Source organism: Eumetopias jubatus, unplaced genomic scaffold, assembly GCF_037043125.1.
Source record: "Eumetopias jubatus isolate StellerSeaLion01/CBP00866 unplaced genomic scaffold, mEumJub1_p1.0 scaffold_16, whole genome shotgun sequence".
Lineage (NCBI taxonomy): Eukaryota > Metazoa > Chordata > Mammalia > Carnivora > Otariidae > Eumetopias > Eumetopias jubatus.
In genome coordinates this window covers 25,795,927-25,816,120 of record NW_028274822.1, presented here as the reverse complement: position 1 = coordinate 25,816,120, position 20,194 = coordinate 25,795,927, and the positions used below count along the sequence as shown (strand labels likewise).

General features: G+C 50.1%; 1 protein-coding gene across 2 annotated transcripts in view; it reads left to right on the top strand.

The window, feature by feature from the left end:
- The first annotated feature begins 4,149 nt into the window (after nucleotides 1-4,149).
- Nucleotides 4,150-20,194, top strand: part of CTIF (cap binding complex dependent translation initiation factor) — a 210,614-nt gene continuing 194,569 nt past the window's right edge. For both annotated transcript variants that reach the window (XM_028098331.2, XM_028098329.2), the window contains exons 1-2: nucleotides 4,150-4,350; nucleotides 19,791-19,862. In XM_028098331.2, coding sequence (XP_027954132.1) covers nucleotides 4,171-4,350; nucleotides 19,791-19,862 — 252 coding nt within the window. In that variant the 5' untranslated portion in view covers nucleotides 4,150-4,170. The remainder of the gene's footprint in view (nucleotides 4,351-19,790; nucleotides 19,863-20,194) is intronic.

Genomic DNA, 20,194 nt, shown 5'->3' with positions numbered 1-20,194 from the left:
CGTCCCTGGGGAGAGTGACACAGGAGGAAGGAGCGCCGGGCAACGGGGTGTTACGGGTCTGGTCCCCACTGTGGGCAGCTGGGCCCAGTCCACTGGGACCTGCTGAGAGACCGTGAAGGACACACCTCAGTTGGCATGAGAGACTGAGGAGAGAGTTCGTCAGGGGCCGCCCTGGGAACAGTTAGCACCTCTTCCTGCTCGGGCACAGGAGCCAGGCGCCAGGGGGGCCCTGCTGGCATCTGCTGGGTGTGCCAGGGGAGCCCTGGGCAGAATGCGCTCGGGGCAGCTGAGGGGAGGTACTGTCAGGCTCACCGTGTGACTCTGACGGCAGTGGGAGGGGCACCGAGAGGGTGGAGGGCACCCAGGCCATCCAGAAGCGACCAGTGTGGGAGTCCTCTGTTTCCCTCTGGGCACCAAACTGGGGCAGACTGGGAGTGGGTCTCACTGCCTGTCCCCTTCTGCAGTGATCACTGATCCCAGGGTTCCTCACGGGACTGTGGTGTGGCCTGGTGAGGGGCCTGCGAGAGCCTGGGAGAGTCCAGCAGAGCAGGCCAGAGCTGCTGCTGCAGGCAGAGCCGGGCACTTAATCCTCCTGGAAACACTCCTGTCTGGTTCCTGCAAAGCCCAGTCCTCCGCCCGTACCTGTAAAGTACACCAGGAGGCCCTTGATAAGATCTTAAGTCTTCAAGGAATAATGGGCAGGGCCTGAGACACTGGCTTTTCCAGCAGGCAGCTCCTTTTCAACCCTCTCTGGACATCAACCTTATCATCCCAACCCCCACCCCGAGGCCCAGCCGTCTGCCCAGCGCCGGGCAGTGAGCTAGGCATGGGGCCCAGCCCTCTAGAGCCTGCAGCCCAGCGGGGGGGGGGGGGGTAAGAGGCACACACAGCACTTGAAGAACCCACTGGGCTTTGGAAGGGGAGTGGACGATGAGAAGTGGGAGGTGTCCTGAGAGCCGGAGCAGACTGCCAGGAGGTGGGATGAAGAGGCAGTGAGGTATAGGCACGCCTGGAACTGTGCTGTGCAAACTTGAGCAAGTTACCTCACCTCTCTGAACCTCAGTTTTCACTTTTTTTAAAAAAGATTTCATTTATTTATTCATAAGAGACAGAGAGAGAGAGGCAGAGGGAGAAGCAGGCTCCCTGCCGAGCAGGGAGCCCGATGCGGGACTCGATCCCAGGGCCCTGGGATCATGACCTGAGCTGAAGGCAGACGCTTAACCATCTGAGCCACCCAGGCACCCCCTCAGTTTTCACTCCTGAGGAGTATAATTATACCAGTTTCATGGCGTTATTGTGAGGGGTAAGTGGGAGAAGGTATATCAAGTGCTGGGAACAGTGCCTGGCACGTGAGATAGGCCCAGGGCACTTTAGCCATTCCTGTTATTAGAAGTCACAGTATCCATGCCCACATGCCAAGGCGGGGTAGATCCTTTGCCCACTAGCCCACTCTGAAAGCAGGGGATTGGGCTGGTTGCCAGATGGCCGCTGAGGCACTGTTCTAGCATTCTGTGCATGTAAGGACTGCTAGATTTTGTAGGCAGAGGGAAGGGGAATGTGTCTCTGGGTGAGGGGCACAGTGTGAGCAAAAGCAGAGGCAGAGAGAGAGCATCACATGTTCTCTTTCTATGGCCTTGTAACAAATTGCTACAAACTTAGCAGCTTAAAACAATACCCACTTATTACCTCACAGCTCTTAAAAGTCAGAAGTCCAGCTCAGTAAATCATGAGACAAACCAAAGTGTCAGCCAGGCTGAGTTCTCATTTGGAGACTTTGGGGACAAAGTCTGCTCCCAGGCTCATCGGTTGTTGGCAGAAGTTACTTGCTTACGGTTGTAGGACTGAGGTGCCCTTCTCCTTGCTGGTCATTGACCAAGGTTTGCTTCTCAGTTCCTGGACGCTGCCTGCTTTCTTTGCACACGCTCCTTCTTCAAGCTAGCCACAGTGTGCTGAGTCTTTCTCATGCTTTGAATCTCTGTCTCTACCTCCCATCCCAGATTTAAGAGGCTCATGTGACTGGATGAGGACCTCCTGAATAGTCTCCCTATCTTAAGGTCTGCTGATTTGGAATTTAATTGCAAAATTCCTTCCCAGGAGTAGCTAGATTAGTGTTTGATTGAGTAATTAGGAGAAGGTGTACACCCAGAACCCTCTTAGTGTTCTGCCTACCACACATGGCATGTGGCCAGGACAAGGAGTAGGGTAAGAAGGGGTCATGGGCAACCATTGGAGCAGGACGGGTAAGGTGGGCCATGGTGGTAGGAAGGGTGTAAGCCTGCTATAGGCCTTGAATGGCAGGTGGAGGAAGGGGCATGGGACATCCCCACCTTCACCTCCGACCATGGCCCTGCACCACTCAGCGTGCTTCTCCCCAGTCTGAGCCAACTCTCCTGCAGACCTGTTGCCACCCTGGCCTCCACACCTGCCCTCTGATGAGGGTACCCGGATCTGAAACTTTGGAGTCTTCCCTCTGGGTCAGGTGCACATACCCATGAGGCCCAAGGCTGCAGAGCTCAGGAACCCAGGGCAAGCACAGGTCCTCTGCAGCTGCCCTGGGGTCCAGCGGAGGCAGGGCCCCATGCAGCAGCCAAAAGCCAAAATAGGAGCCAGGAAATCAGTTGAGGCATGTGGGTGTCCCCCCAGGCAGCTCTTCTTCCCCACCACCGGCACCAACCTTTGAAAAGGCCAGTGACGGTCTTGGGGAGTCCATGTTCATGGTCTCAGCAGCCTTTCTGGAACCCAGTGCCCTGTTTTGGATCCATTATAGTTGAAAACTCAACAGACCCTTGATAAGTTGGCAAATAACTGTGTTCCAAAAAAGTTCTCTACTAGTAATCCAAGGTCTTGAAATTCACATGCTCCTTTCAATATACAAGGACCTTGCCTTTATTATCAACAGTCACTTTCTAGATGCATGCAACCCCTTGTGGTCCCAGAGTCCTGTGTGTTATTCGGGTCTTCTTTGTGTATCTCCTGGTGGTGGTTTGGTAGAAGACCATTCTACTAGTTCTGATGATGAAACCGCATGCAGGCTGGGCTTCCTCTAGCTTGAATGCACTCCCCCACGGAAAGCAGCAGTTTTCCGATGACGAAAGGGACACCAGATAAGCCTGAAAGCCCCTTCCCATCTGGCCTAGAGCCTATCAGAAGGAAGGGGAGGGTCTCTGGTGGGAAGGGACCCAGAGGTGAGAAGGGTCCCTGTTCTCCCCACTTCCAGGTGGGAGCTTCGGGGGACAGGAGTAGGCAGTTGGGGGGGGGGTGTCCCTGCAGGCCTGTGCCCCTGCAATGAATGGCTGGATTGACCCAGTCTGGTCAGGGAAGGACAGCAGTTCTGTGGGTGGACTTTAGCAAGTATCCCTAGAATGCCAGTCACGTGATGCCAGGCCAGCACAGAGAGAGGGCCCGAGGGCTCACGAGAGAGCCACATGCCTATGGAGGGTGGCCAGACGCCGCCCATGGCTAGCCCATGCTCTCCCAGACTCTTCATGTTCTGTCATTAAAAACCAGTCACATCCTTACAGACTGAGCATAGTGTGTCCTGGTCAGCTGCATCATAACAAGGCTGCAAAGTTGTGTATACACAATTAAGGCCTACGGGCCTCACCTAATTTAGGGGGTAGTGTGGTGTCCCAAGAGAAAGCGTCTCTTTAGGAGACATTTTCTTGCAGGACCCAGGCCCCTTAGGGGGTTTGTGTCTGAGGACCCTGGTACATCCCAGTGCTTGAGTCTGGGACGTCAAAGCCTGTGGTCTGTTTCATTCTGCCTTGTGGTAGATTTGGCTAACTCCAGGTTGGGAAATGGGGCTTGGCTGGGAAGCGGGGTCTGTCCCCTGCCGAATCCCACGTGGTAAGGTGCAGGTGTGGACTAAGACCCAACACTGCACAAGTTACTGCGTTGGCCAGTTAGGCAAGCTACCTGCCTTCCCTGGGCCTCAGTTTCCCTCCACGTGCAGGGAGACTTGTAGCGTATTCTTCACATTGAAGGCAAGCTGGTGCCCCACTCACTTCTCTGGGATGTTGGGAGGCCAAGATGCCGGGACGGATGAGAGAATGTTCCAGGAGCGGGCAGTGGTTCTCAAGTGGGGCGTCGTCCACACCTCCCTCCGGCTGCGTCTCACCGAGCCTGCTGTTCTGTCTCCTGCAGCCCCCACACAGCCCCTGAGCTGGAGGGATGGAGAACTCCTCTGCTGCGTCAGCCTCATCCGAGGCTGGGAGCAGCCGCTCCCAGGAGATCGAGGAGCTGGAGCGCTTCATTGACAGCTACGTGCTCGAGTACCAGGTGCAGGGGCTGTTGACCGACAAGACGGAGGGGGACGGTGAGAGCGAGCAGACGCAGTCCCACATCTCCCAGGTGAGCGCCGGCGGGGCCTGGGTAGGTGCAGGGGCCCTGGCAGACTCCAGTGGGGGGAGAGGGAACCCTAAATCCAGGGAGCATCTAGTTGCCTGGCCCTTGATTGCTGAGGCGTGGATGGCCCAGGTGGCAGAGTCTGGGATCCAGGCAGGAAGCCCCTCTGCTCCACTGCACCCCCATCCCGCGCCACTGGGCCGCTGGGGCCCGGCCAGACTCACAGTTCATTGAACACACGTTTATCGAGAGCCTGCTATGTGCTAAGCACTGTTCCCTGTCCTCCACAAGCTTATGTTCTAGAAGAGATCTGGAGATTGTGGCTTCTCCAGAATGCACCATCATAAAAGGCTATAACTTGGGAACATTTTCTCTGATTTCAAATACAGGCAGTTGTTGGCAGCCAAAGAGCTGAGTCTCAGGCAGTCACTGAGGGCTCTGTGTGCCAGCCCTAGGTAGGCGCCTGAGGCCTTCTGACCAGAATGCAAGGTTGGTGTTATCTGCTCCTGGGCTAGTCTGTGGCAGCCCTGGCCTTGGGTGGAAAGCAGACTTGGCTAACCGTGGGCTAAGATTCGGAAATGTTGAGTTCTCAAGAATAAAGTGTGAACCATTAAGGGTGGTGGTGATATCACATGCATCTTTCCTTAATACCGTAAATCCTCAGGAGATAATTGGTTCAAGAGCTGGTTCCCGATTTCCTTCTAGCTGTCTGTGTGACTTTGGGCAAACCCTTCGACTTCCCTGAGCCTTGATTTTCTTAGCTGGCGAATGGGGATTATCCTCTTGCCTCAGGAATGTTGGAAGGTCAAAGGTGATAAGAGGCTCCCAAAGCTACAGAGAAGCAGGGTGTTTCCTGCACAAGGAGACACGGGGCGCGTTTCTTCTCCTGTTTGGGATGGGAGCTGGGTCTCAGGTGTTCACCCTTTGCCCTTGTTGTCCCACTGCAAGCCGGGTCCCCTCTGACCAATGGAGGGGAGCCACTGGGGTACCCTGCTTTGGAGAAAAAGCCAAGTGCAACAAGCTGGCTGCTCGCTGTCTGGATGGGCAGAAGATCCAGACCCTCTGGCCATTTAGGAAGCCAGAGGAAACCTGGAACTAGGGGCCAGGGGTCAACCTGGGACATTTGGAGGCCCTGGTGGTCCCACATCTTACCCCACGGGGGCAGGGAAGAGAAAAATCGGCGCCGAGAGAGAAGTGGGAATGTATGTGATGCTTTCCTTCGTGTCCCTGAAGTTCTAAATCACAATTCACAATTAGCATAAGCTTGTAATGCATCCATGATTCACTCTACAAGTGTGTATCGAGCACCTACCCCATGCCTGACACCATTCTAGGGCTGGGTATCTGGGAGTGAGCCGAAGAGGTATAAAGCTCTGCCCTCATGGGCCTTACATTCGAGGGGTGGGTGATAACTGCTGTGGAGAAAAATAAATTAAGAAAACAAAATAGGGAGTGATGAGGGTGAGGAGGGGTTTGCAGTTTTAAGTAGGCTATCAGGAAAGATGTCACCGAAGTAGGTGAGGGGTGAGCTGTGCAGGTATCTCGGGCATCAACCCAGCTGGAAGAGTATCCCAGGGACAGCAAGGCGGCTAAGGTGCAGAGCAAAAGGGAGAGCCAGAGGGGATGGGTCGGGGAGAAAAGAGGGTCATGTCCACAAGAGGTGCAGGCGCCGAGCCCAGGGGTCTGCTGGCACTGAGCAAGCAGGGTTGGGAAGAGGAACCAGCCAGAGACCAGGAGTGGGGCTGGCAGGGAGGCGGAAGCAAAACCAGGCAGGGTGACGTTCTGGGAGCCCCCAGGGAGGATGTGTTCAAGGATATGGGGGGCGGGTTGGCTGTGTCCACCGCAGCTGCTGGGCCATGGATTAGGAAGACCAAGAAGGACCTGACCAAGCTATGGGGGCTCTTAAGGGGACCCTAGCTAGAGAGGTGCCCATCAAGTGGCAGGAGCTAACGTTAAGGAGATGGGTTGCAGATGTCGGGGGTAATACGGATCCTCTATGTATTACAGGGGTGTCTCTGTAGAGGGGAGAGACCCGGTATTTGGGGAAGTGAGGTCAAAACGGAAGCATCCACATGTCGTATGCATGGATGGGAGTGGTCTGGGGCAGAGGGGAGGCTCCATGGAGCCATGGCCTTGAGTAAAGGAGAAGGCTTGGCCTTGGCTTGGGTCCCCGGCGGCTCACCCACAATCACAGAGCAGGGGTTTCCAGGCTTGTAGCTGTGCTTCCAGAATGACCCGTCGTTGTGCAACATAGCTGTGAGTTTCTCCAGCTACTTTCAGCCACGATGGCGCAGGCGCAAGTGCAGAGTTACAGAACTGAATTTAACCAGGACTGAGGTTTCTCTGGGCAATGCCACTGGAGGGAAAGAAGGAGGAAGGAGTCAGGTGGAGTCAGGACAGTGCCTTCCCTGACACTGAGCCAGGCAAGGACAGGAATAAGGACTCAAGGCAGTGATAGGTGCTGAAGAGTGGTGGGTCAGTGGATTTGGGGTCCCTAGGGTGTTGGTGAGTGGCTGGAGTCCTGCAGGAGTGAGCAGCAAAGGGGAGTGTCCAGGAGTGGATGTTGGAAGTCCAAGGCAGCAGGTGCAGTAGTTGGCAATGAAAGGCTGGCCACAAGCATGGAGATATTGGGCAGAGAAGAGATCAAGAGGAGGGGCTGTGGAGCTGATTGGCAGGGCACAGGACCCGCCATCACTGACATCGACAGGTGCCGGAAGAGGTGGCCACGATCCGGGAGAAAAGTCTTCAGGAAGTACAGGGACTGAGGCGGGGGTGGGTGACCTGGGGGTCTACAGGTGACTGCAAGGAGGGGGTGCCGTGCCTGATGATGTGTTAGTTTCAACCACCTTTATCATAGAGTTAACAATATCATCACCTGGAGTGGCGGGGGGCGGGGTCCTAGACTAGACTGGACAATTTCCAAGGGAAATAAACCTCTTTCGGTCGTGGAGGGCAGGAAGGGGAGGGAATTAGGTGAACCAACTCTTGCATACTCCCATAAGCATCCTGGAGCACACTTCCCTGGGAGCAGGCCCCAAGGACGGGGTGTGGGGCTGGCCTGGCCCGTGCTGCCTGCCTCCCGCACTATGTGGTCTCCAGCAGGGCATCCTTCAGAGGCTCCTCCTCCTCCTGAAGTAGGCTCCTCTTAAAGGAGGAGTGTCCATAGATGCCGTGAAGCTTCACCCCAGAGGAATGCCTGACGAATGGTAGAAGTTCTGTTCCCAGGGCAGCCACCGGGGAGATAATTCTGGAAGCAGGGGCCCTCCTGGTGTCTCTGGCCTCCCTGTGGTGATGGCGGTGCTCTCAAGATGTCGAGCAGATAGAGACGTGCCCTCACTCTGGGCCCTGCCCTTGCAGCTCCCGCTCCTGGGAGAGGTCGGGCCTGACCATGTTTGGATGTCCACATCTGCGGGGGCTTTCAAACAGACGTTTGTTGTGAGGCCACTTGTGACATCTGACGCGTTCCTCAAACTTTATGCGTTCTCCGATGTTCCTGGAAGAATGCAAACACCTGGCAAGACCCCAGGGTCTGCCTGTGTACCTCTGGCCAAGGAGGGATATTTTAACCCCACGCCCAGCAAACCTGCTACCAGACGCCCACAGACACAGCTGGGGTGCAGACTCCAGGGCAGGGGCAGCTGTGGACAGCTGTCAGTAAGGCTAGGGTTAGATGTGTTTTTTGCACACTTCTTTAAAAAAAATAAAGTCTCTGTTGACACAGCTTTAAGAGAAGTCTTTCTGCTAGAGCACTTTTGCTTGTTCTTATTTAACCTGATGACTATTTTAAATGGAAGCCAAGAACCAAAAAAAAACCCTCAGAGAATGTCCCCATCTGCCTGTCTGCGGTGGTGTTTTGATGTTTCTGGGAGAGGAAAATTGTTAAGAATCTTGGAAATGTTGAGAAAACTTGAGAGAGTGGAGAATAATGTTGCTTTTCAGTTGGTGGGACCATTTTTTTAGGATCTGAGAGATGATAGTTGACCCTCAGAGGAAAATACCTCGTGATGCTTGTGCAGTTGTGTTCTCCCCCTCCCCTCCTTTAGCAACAACTAGGAAGAAAGATGGATGGACGAATGGATGCATGCATGGATGGTTAGATGGATGGATGGAAAGAGATTAGATAGATGGATGGATGGATGGATGGATAGATAGATAGATAGATAGAGCGAGCCAGTGAGTTTCCTTTTCTTTAGAGGAGTAACCAAGAGAATGTATGTCCTAAGTTTCCCAATACTTTTAGGATACCATATTTAAAATTACATGCCCCACCACCCACCCACCACACATACATTTCAGGAGCGCATGCCTTCCAGTGGATTCTAAGTCCATAAAAGCACATCCTGAAGGTTGTCTTCACTCTGTCTTTGAGAGAAGGGAGGATTATAGCCCTATTCCACAGGAGAGAAGACTGCTGGAGTACAGATGTGGGAAGGGACCAAACCACACTGCTTGGTGGTGGCTGATCTGGGGCCCAACCCTTCCCTACCCACTTCTGGCCACCAGACTTGAGCTCCACTGTCGAATGGGTAGAATGTAGGGACATTGTAAAGAGCAGATACATTTAATGAAAGCCTATTTCCCCATAAATTCTTGGGAACAGGTGAAATGAAGAACCAGTGAGGTTAAAAATAACTTCCTATGGTCCTTTTTGACGTTGTCAGGCACTTGAGGCTCCTAGGTTTTGTCTAAAATGCCGAGTGTCCTTAGCAAGAGCGGTTGCAGCCATGCAGCTGTAAAGAATGGGATGCGAGTATTCAGACTGGCGTGACTTCTCTCACTCACAGTGTTTTTCCTTCTCTTTTTCTTCGTGTTTTTCCTTCATTCTGCCTTCCCTGTTCACTGTTCCCTCATCCCCCTTTAATCCCATTCCTTCATTTCCTCCTGCCCTTTGCACACTCTCCCCTGCTGTATTCACTCGTAGGAGGAAGCACTCAATGGTGGACCACCCATGAAAGGCTTAACTGAAGAAGTGAGTTTAAGGGGAATTGTGGGAGGGTTGAGCATGGGGGCCTCATTTTCTTAGAGATACAATTTATTTTTAATTACATGAGTCCTCTATGTGTACATTCTTACGGTACACAAGAATTCTAATATTAACAATAAAATCTCCCTTAGCTGCTGCCTCATTCCACTGCCTTGATTGGTGAGTTAACTTCATCACTCTTTTTAATGCGTTTACCAACCTATGTATAACATAGGACTTTTAGAAATACATTCTTTCAAAATCATAAATCAGGGGCGCCTGGGTGGCTCAGTCGGTTAAGCGTCTGCCTTCGGCTCAGGTCATGATCCCAGGGTCCTGGGATCGAGCCCCGCATCAGGCGCCCTGCTCTGTGGGAAGCCTGCTTCTCCCTCTCCCACTCCCCCTGCTTGTGTTCCCTCTCTCGCTGTATCTTTGTCTGTCAAATAAATAGAATCTTTAAAAAAAATCATAAATGAATGATTTATGATTTTTTTAAGCCATGAGTATATTGTTCAATGACCTACATCTTTCACCTTGCTGTATGCCCTGGGGATTCTTCCAGCCTTGTAAACCCACTGTGTTCTGTTTAATGGCTACATAGTAGTCCATACCATGGATGTCCTAGAGTTTAACATTCATCTGCTGAGGGGGTTTCAGGAAACTTCTGAATTTTCCCCTGGAAATATAAGATACTTCAATGAGTGTTACTGAACGTGCCTCTGCCTGCACATATAAAAGTGCTTATTTAGGTAGATGCTGAGAAATAGAATCATTTTTAATAGCTATCATCAGATTGTTTCCTAAAATGTTCTGTTTTTCACACCACCATCGGTGTATTGGGACAAATCATCTCTTGGCGTCTTAATTTGCATCTTCTTGATGTCCAGTGAGGTTGTGCCCCTTTTTAATCTGATTATCAGTCATTTTTTAATGAGTTAAAATTGTACTTTTAAAGCAACAGTTGGAAAAACAGAGGCAATCAGGAAACAGAGGAAGAAACCCAGCATAATTTTGTGATAAAACTAATGTCATTTTTGGGTATTATTTTTTCTTTATATACCTTTTACAACATTGAACTTCTTGCATACATGCAGTTTTTAGCTCACTCATTTATTTAGCATGATCTCCTAGACATCGTTTGGTGGTTTGGGGCATAAAGCATAATTGTTTAAATCTGCCCCTTTTCTGCTAATCACTATTGGTTAAAGAGTGAAGTATAATTAAAGCTAACATTTTGTTGATTCAAGCCCTGTTCTAAGCTCTGGGGATAAACTCAAGAACAGAATGAACCATAATCCTTGCCCCCCACCCCCCAGCCCTTCTTTCCGAATGGAGAAAGACAGATGACAGACGATGAAGGAAATAGGATGATAGGAGATGTTATACACCCGACTGGGCAAGAGAGGGGCAGTGCTGGGCTGTCCCAGGGAGCTCACTTAGACTTTTGAGCAAAGATTTGAAGAAAGAGAATGAGGCCACATGGGAACCAGAGTTCCAGGCAAAAGGAATGTCGAGGGCCCAGCTCTGGTGTGGGAGTGTGTCCTGCTTCGAGGAACAGCTTGAGGGCCCAGTCTGGCTGGAGCAAAGTGAGCAAGGGGGAGTGTCATAGAAGAGCCAGCTCTGCAGGGCCTTTCCCTCCCTGGTGAAGACTCTGGCATTTTCTCTAGTGCAACAGGATGATGCTAGAGGGTTTTGAGCAGAGGATGGGTATGGTATGACTGGCTAAATCGGATCACTCAGGATGCTGTGTGGAGAAGCAGCTATGGCAAGGGGCTGGCCGTGGGGAGTGGTCAGGAAAGGAAACAGGGAGACCAGGAAGCTGTTTGGCTGGTCCAGACAAGAGGTAATGATGGCTTGGAGCAGTGGGGTCACCGTGCAGGTGGTAAAAGTCAGTCAGATTCTTGTTATACCTTAAAGGTGCAGATGACATGATTTTCTGATGAATAACCCTGAGGATTTTAGCCTGAGTAAATGGAGGACTAGACTGCAGAAATGAGAGATATATAGGAGACCCTGAGAGTAGCTTTGGGGAGCAAAGATCAAGAGTTGAGTTTTGGAACGTGAAAGGTTTAAGATAGTATTAACGTCTTGGTGGAGATGCTGATCAAGCAGGTAGATGTGCAGAGGTGGCGTTCAGAGGAGAGGAATGACCTGGAGACTTACGTCTGTCAATAGTAGCATATGGATGGCATTTTAAGCCCAGGAATGAGGGAGCTTAGAGAAGAGGGTCCCTACGAGACTGAGGAGATGAGCAGGAACTAACAAAGAATACTGAAGTGTGTCCATATGAACTCATTTACTCTTCACAACAATTCTGTGAAGCTACTATTATTGTTGCCAGCTTACAGGGGAGGAAGCTAAGGCACAGAGAGGTTGAATAAGTTGCCCAAGGTCACACAGCAAGTATGTGGCCAGTCTGAGGTCTGAGCCAGGTGGTCTTACTCCGGTTGCCATACACTTAACCTCTCTACTGCTGGTAGTTTCTGTTAATTATTACAGTTGGGGGAAATTGAGTCTTTGGGATAAAGTGGCTCGTCCAAGGTCATAGAGTAAGTGATAGAGCGGGAATAGGAACTCAAGATTCACTGCTTCAAGAATGCAAGCTCCTAGTCACTACATTATGCTGCTTCTACAACAGGGAAGTTGGGGGTTTTTTTTCTTTTTTTTTCTTTTTTTTTTTAACATCCCATTTATTTATTTGAGAGAGAGAGAATGAGAGATAGAGAGCACGAGACGGAAGAGGGTCAGAGGGAGAAGCAGACTCCCCGCTGAGCAGGGAGCCCGATGCGGGACTCGATCCTGGGACTCCAGGATGACGACCTGAGCCGAAGGCAGTCGCCCAACCAACTGAGCCACCCAGGAGCCCGGGTTTTTTTTTTTCTTTTTAAGACAGGAGGGAAAAGCCTTTCTTCCTCTCTCAAATCTCAGTCCTTGGGCAGCACCTCCTCCCCCTTCCACACGAGGCTTTTCTGGAGCATCACATGGATGGAGAGTGGGCTACCAACGAGTCTCTGCTCCCACCTCCCCTTCTTGTTTCTCCTCTCCATGGACAAGGAGCCCATGTGCCCAGCATAAAGGAACTCGTTCCAGACTTTGAGAAGCTCAGTCTGTAGGCTGGCAGGATTCTGCTCCTGGCTGGCCTACGTCTGAGCTCTGTGAGATGGTGAGGAAGCCACGTCCCCTTTTTGGGCATTGCGAGAAGACAGTGGCTCCCACTTGACCTTCAAACTGCTCCCTGGGCGGTCCTGCAGCCCCCTTGATTAAGAAGCCCTGGGTAAGATGACTTTTTAAATGATTTTTCACTTTGAAATAAATTCAGATGTAAATAAAAACGGCAATAATAGTACAAAGAACCCCTGTCTCTCCTTCACCCAGAGTATCCGATTATTCATATTTTACCACTTTGCTTTCTGCCTCTCTCTTCCCTCAGAAACAGAGAGAGAGATTCTATAAAGAGATTTTTTTTTTTTATTTGAGAGTAAGTTGCGGACTCTCCTTTATTCCTAAACACTTCAATGTGTGTTTTCTAAGAACAGGGACATTCTCTTACATAGTCATAGTATAGGAAATAAACATTGAAACAGTATTATTATTTAATCTATAGACCTTATATTTCACCAGTAATATCCTTTATAGCAAAGACAGAAAGAAATTGTAGGTTCCTCAAAAATTAAACATAGAATTACCATGTGATGCAGCAGTTCTACTTCTGGATATATATCCCAAAGAATTCAAAGCAAGGATGTGAAGAGATATTTACGCACCCATATTTATAGCAGCATTATTCACAATAACCAAAAGGTGGAAACTACCCAAGTGCCCATCAGTAGATGACTGGATAAACCAAATGTGGTCTATCCATACAATGAAATAGTATTGAAGCTCAAGAAAAAAAAGGAAGTTCTATGACATGCACAACGTGGATGAATCTCGAGGACTTTATGCTCGGTGAAATAAACCAGGCACAGAAGGACAGACACTGTATGATTCTACTTCCATGAGACACTTAGAATAGTAAAGTTCACAGAGAATGAAGGTGGAATAGTGAAATGGGTAACAGGGGCTAGGAGGCTGGGGGCTGGAGGTTAGTGTTTGATGGGGACAGAGTTTCAGTTTGGGATGATAAAGAAGTCCTGGAGATGGGCGCCTGGGTGGCTCAGTCGGTTAAGCGTCTGCCTCTGGCTCAGGTTATGATCCCAGAGTCCTGGGATCGAGTCCTGCATCGGGCTCCCTGCTCAGCGGGGAGTCTGCTTCTCCCTCTGCCCCTCCTTCCCCCCACTCGTGCTCGCTCTCTCTCTCTCTCAAAAAATAAATAAATAAAATCTTAAAAAAAAAAAAAAGAAAGAAAGAAAAGGTCCCGGAGATTAATGGTGGTGGCGGCTGCATGGCGATGTGAATGTACTTAATGCCACTGAAATATACTCTTAAAAAAGGGTAAAATGGTACATTTTATGTTCTGTATATTTTACTATAATAAAAAAAATTTCTGGTTCACGGTCTAATCCAAGATCACACATTGCATTTAGTATCCAACACTTTTATTGGCTCTTTGAATGAAAAGCTATTTATGCCTTTACTCATTCTGCCACTTTTTGGCCATGTAACCCTGGGTAAGTTAGCAGCCATGCTATGCCTCAAATTCCGTATTTGCAAAGTGGGCATAATAAAGGTGCCTAGATCTCTGTGAAGAGTAAATGTTAATATATGTAATAGGCTAGATGTAAATGAAATCTTTATATATTCTGACAAACTAATTCTTGTTATACACCCTGCAAGTAGCCTTTCACTTGGCTTTAATATTGTTCGTGATCTCTTTTGTCACACAGAAGTTTTAGAATTCAGTGTAGTCTAAAACTCATATCTTGGCATTTAATCGACTTGGAATGTGCTGTTGACAGATAGTATGAGGCAGACATCGAGAGTAATTTTTCCTCACTTTCCTCCAGTTGTCTCAATCCCGGTGTTTATTGATGATTTCTCCTTTCCCCTGTTTGGAAACACTATCCTTATCATTATATAATCTATGATCTAAAATCCCATTTGTACATCTGTTTGTTTATGGATGCAGTTTTGTCAATTATCTCTTTGTCTCATCCTGGGTGAGACATACTGAGTCAACTTGCTGGTTTGGCTCAAGCCTCATAATATACTTGGGTATCAGGAAGTGCAATCCCTGGGGAGCTTCATACCATTGAAAAGTGGCGTCCACCCTCAGCCTCCCCCACCCTGTGCTCCTCCTACCCCAGGGTTCAAGGGGTTCCCCTGTCTTTCACCACGTGTGCTCCTAAAATACTGTCCCTCCTGGGATGCAAATGACAAAGAGTAGATTATAATTTTTTTATTGTGTAATTATTTATTTATTTATTGTTTAAGATTTTTATTTTAAGTGATCTCTACACCCAATGTGGGGCTTGAACTTACAACCCCGAGATCAAGAGTCGCATGCTCCCCCCAGCTGAGCCAGCCAGGTGCCCCTACTGTGAAAAAAATTTAAATGTGACGAATACTAGAATACTAGAATAAGCATCTATTTTGGGTATAGAATAAGCATCTATACTCCCGTTTATGAAACCTTCACCCCGTGCCATCTGTGTTTCAGATTTTTAAAGTAAGAAATAAATTATAGCAGCAGGGTGGAGGCCCCGCACTACTCATTCGATGTCCATCGTTCCCATATATAAAAAATGTCCCACTTTTCCTGCCTCCTTGTGTTCAATGACCTTTTCCGGAGGACACCACCTCTTCTTCCAGAGGACTTCCTCCTAGCAGCAAACCAGTTTCCCTTGAAGGAGGAACTCTCTAGTGTTGGAATCAGGCACTGGGGTTGGACAGCTGAGCCTGCTTTCCAGGTGGGGGCCCTTCTCTCTGTTCTGGAATCATCTCATACAGATAAGGACAGGTTCAGGGACGGTCTGCGTCTGGAGATTTTTCTAGGCAATAGCTCAGAAAAGGCTACGGGGAGGCAGGAGGTGGCGGCTACAGCCTAAGAGCAATCCCAGCAGAGGTGGGGAAGGGAGAGTTCCCCAGGGGCTTTAGGACCAAGGAAGGAACCCTCATCCCTGCTGGAGGTGATCCCAGCACCAGGCAGCAGCAGGGAAGAGGAGGTCCCACAGCCCAGTGGGTACAGCTGTCCAACCCCGATGCCTGATTCCAACACTAGAGAGTTTCTCCTTCAAGGGAAACTGGTTTGCTGCTAGGAGCAAGTCCTCTGGAAGAAGAGGTGGTGTCCTCCGGAAAAGGTCATTGAACACAAGGCGGCAGGAAAAGTGGGACATTTTTTATATATGGGAATGATGGACATCGAATGAGTAGTGCAGGGCCTCCACCCTGGAGAGCAGGCTGCTCCTGCAGGGTTTGGAGGTGGTGCCTCGCAAGCCCAGTGGGTACAGCTTTGTGGGATAAGTGCAGGGGTTCGCGCTTAATTCCTTCTTGGGGCACAGGAAAGCTGTGCACCGCTGGGCCACACAGTCCCTTCTGCAACCACTTTGCCCAGGGGCCTGCCTGTATGCAGCCCTCACTGGGTCTCTGCGGTGGGTTTCTGCAGACTTTATCGCCTTGCTTGCTCTCCTTCACACAGATCAGCTCCTCTGCTTGCTGCTTGTCTGTACCATGCTCTCAGATCCATTTCTTCATTTCCATCTCTGCCTCCACTGCCAGTGGAAACCTGGACGCTGGACTCAGAGTCTCCTGACCCGCTCCCCGCCCCGCCCCCATCCGGGCTAGTTAGCCTTCCCTAACACAGCTCTGATGACGCCCTCCCCTAGCAGGGTCACCCCCTTCTTCTGACCCGAAAAGTCTCCAAGTGCCTTGACCAGAGAGAGTCGTGCTTGCTGCAATCGGCCTCTGAGCTGAAGACTGTCCCACTGCCTGTGTCCACGCCCAGCCTCGCGCTTCTCCGGGAATCCCCACTTGGCCATTTTCCTTCCCCACAGCCCCCTCCCCCGGCCCCCGGCCAAGGGCATAGCTCTTCCTTCTCTCAGCCTTGCCTTCCACCTGGCATCGCTGTATCAGACAGCTCGCCTCTCCCACGAAGGGAGGTGCTTATTGCAGGTCCTACACGGAAAGCGCCCAGGAAATGTCTTCTGGTTGGAGGATACTAAGTTAGGGATGACTTTGACAAAGCAGAGCCATCTCTCCAGGAGCTTGGAACCGCTCTCGGAAAGCCTAACCAGGGGGTGAGGTTACCTCTGGCAGTGTGTGAAACCTCAGCCTTCTCTCTGCTTGCTTGGCAAGGGGAGCCGTCGAGCCTCTCCGCCCTGCTTGCTGACCCCAGGAGTGTGCCCACCCACGATTCACTCCTCCAGGAGATGTCACACAGGTGCTGTGCAGCTGGGGGTGACACCTGGGATGGGGGGAAGCCTTTCTCTGCAAGGCTGTCCTAGGATGGGATGGAGGGTGCGTGATCCCAGCCAGTACCAGCCGCGGGCCTTGGCCACCCTCTACCCTGTCATGGAAAGGAGCCCCAGCCAGGAAAGGAGAAGCCACTGCAAGGGTATAAAACAGAAGAATTGTTTTTATGGTAGTTTAAACACTTTATGCACATATGTACATACATATGTGTATCTGTATATATCATTCAAAAAATATGTATGTATACATACATATATGTATTACTTATTTTTTTGAAATTATTTTAATTAAACTTAAGGCAAAGGTATAAACATAGTACAGCGTGTTCCCATGGACCCGTCCAGCTTCCCCTAATACGAACACCTTACATCACCATAGTACAATAATGAAAACTAAGGAATTAACATTGGTATCATGAGACTTTATTCAGATTTCACCAGTTTTCCCACAAGCGTCCCTTTTTCTGTTCCAAGATCCAGATTTGCATCCAGCTGTCATGTCTCCGTATTCTCCTCCAGTCTGTGCACCCTTCCTGGGTCCGGTTTTCCATGACCTTGACTTGAGGAGTGCTGGTTACTTGTTTCATAGAAAGAAAATCTTCCTGATTAGATTGAGGTTGTACATTTTTGGCAAGAACACTTCAGAAGCAGTGTGCTCTCTTGAGCACATCATACTCGGAAGTCCATGATGTCGGTAGGCTTCGTTATGGCCAGTGTTGTCCCCCATCTCTTGGTTGAGGTGGTGTCTGGTGGATTTCTCACTTTCCTTCATATAATTAATTAATACATTTATTATAATTAATAATTGATATAATTAATAAATATATTGGGGGAGATGCTTTGAGACTGCAAATATCCAGAGGGAATGTAATCCAGGCAATTGGTAACCCAGATGATAAAAGAGCTGAGAAGTGAAATAAGCCAGATATCAGCAATCCCAGGAAGCCAATCCCACCTCCAGGCCTGAGGTACAAAAGGAGGAGATGGTGTTGCCAGAGCCTGGGAGTCAGGGTCATGCACAGAAGGCCTATCTGGTGAGGTCTGGAGCCATGAAGGAGACCCAGTCCCTGCCAGCAGGGCCCTCCCTGAGGCATAGGGAGAGGGGAGAAACCAGCACCTTGGCTTCTTCCTTCTTTCTGCTTCCCAGTGGCCGAACCGAGCTGGAAGCCAGCTGACACAGGAGGCTGGGAATTGTAGTCTGCAGGGGTCAGCTCCTCGGCAGTGCCCAACAAGGATGGGCCAGACATGGCTATTAGGACACACTTGCCCGGGACTGCTGCCCCACTGTTTCCCTCGAGCTGTGCCATCCAGTATTGTAACCACTAGTCACGTGTGTCTCAAACACTTGAAATGTGGCTGGTCCAATCGGACATGTACTCTAAGTAGATTTCAAAAACTTGGTGTGGAAAGAAGAATATGAAAGATCTCATTAATATTGTTTTGGGGCACCTGGGTGGCTCAGTTGGTTAAGAGTCCAACTCTTGATTTTGGCTCAGGTCATGATCTCAGGGTTATGAGATCGAGCCCTGCATGGGGCTCTGCGCTCAGCGAGGAATCCACTTGAGATTCTCTCTCCCTCTCCCTCTGCCCCTCCCCTCCCACACATTCTCTCTCTCTCTCTCTCTCTCTCAAATAAATAAAGAAATTTTTTAAAATAATGTCTTGTATTAATTACCTGTTGAAGTGATCATATTTTGGATATATTGACATAAAATATATTATTAAATTTAAGTTAACCTTTTCCTTTTAAAAATCTGGCTGCTAGATCATTTTAAATTACCTCTGTGGCTCCTATTTGTGGCCCTCATCTTATTTCATTTGGATAGGGCTGCTCTTATACAGGCCTGTGTCAGCAGCGCTGCAACAAAGGTCATGCCCTTGACCCACAGTCAGGAGGGTGTGACCAGCTAAGGTTTTATAACACCGGGACTGCACTGGCCTCGAGCCATTCACACTCAGTCTGTTTTGACCAAGTATGTCAAATAGAGATATTGGGCTCCTCTGCTCTTCGTGTGTTGGTGTGGGTCAAGGTCAGTGTTCAACATTAGCCTAAGGGGCTAGCTAACATTTAACGATAATTAAAAACACCACCATATGGCTCGATGACACCTTACAGAGGAAAAGCTGTACTGTTACAACTACTTAGTATCTCTACAGTGTGGGGCACCTGGGTGGCTCAGTTGGTTAAGCGACTGCCTTCAGCTCAGGTCGTGATCCTGGAGTCCCCGGATCGAGTCCCACATCGGGCTCCCTGCTCAGCAGGGAGTCTGCTTCTCCCTCTGACCCTCTTCCCTCTCGTGCTCTCTATCTCTCTCATTCTCTGTCTCTCAAATAAATAAATAAAATCTTTTAAAAAATATATCTCTACAGTGTTTTTGTACGTTTACAGAAGTCCTTCATTTCAACCTTGCAGTCAGCCAGCCTTGCTGGCCCCGTGTCGTAGATGACCAGACAAAGCCTGGGAAATGCATGGATTTCAGCGGCTCTCAGACTTCTGGTGCATCACTAGGGGAGTTTGTCAAAACACAGCAGCTCAGCTCCACCCTCACTGAGGGTGGAGGGTGGGGCCCAGGGACCCCTGTGCAGCAGGTTTTGGGGGAATCTCATGCAAGTGGCCGTCAGACCACATTTTGGGGCACCCCAGGTCTCTGAGCTCTTGAGGAGTGAGTGCTGGGACTGGGCTGGAGCCAGGCTTCTGATGGCCAGTCTGGGGCTCTTCCTGTCAGCCCACGGGTCCATTGTCCCCTGGAGCTGTGTATACGGGAAGATCCACACGTATATGCCTCCCCTCCGAATCAGGCAGTCAGATGCTGTGCTGGTTGTTCAAAATACAACCACTCTGTGTCCTGTGTGGTTGACTCTGGAAGGTAGCTGGGCTCGATCACTCTGGTGGGCTTAGGTGAAGGGAAGTAACTGCCTTCCCCAAACATACACCAGAGGGGTCACCTCAAGGTGGAATTTGGAGATGCCAAAGTGGACCCACTGGTAGGGAAGGATTTGCCTTTGAAAATGGCCAAGTAGGCTTTTATCCTGGCTCTCCTGCAGAAGGGCAGGGCCGTCCCGGCAAGGCCCCGGCAGGGTGAAGGCAAGCCTATGTGTCCAGCCATCACTGACCACTCCTTTCTCTCCTGCAGTGGGCAGCAGACCACGGTGAGCGGCTAGACAGCAGCTGTCCCTTCTCCCGAGGGCGAGGCCCCCCGCAGCAGGTAGGGAACCAGCTCCGTGCTCCTTCGGGGGTGCTCACGTGTCTTGTCTGTCTGGGTTCCTGGGCTGGCTCGTGACTGCTCTCCTGAGCCATGGTGATAAGGAGAGAGCAGGAAATAGAGAGGAGGGTTGCGGTCTGCTCTCTGGGAAGTTCTCCCCGAACACCCAGCCCACAGTGAAACACTCCCTCCTCAAAACACATAGATTCCTGAGATTTTTTTTCGTCATTTGATGATTTTTGCATCAACATCTGCAAAAAAACTGCATGTCCGTTGAGAGGAGAGTGGATAAATGAGGCATGGAATAGTAGATGGCAGTAACACGAATGACCTTG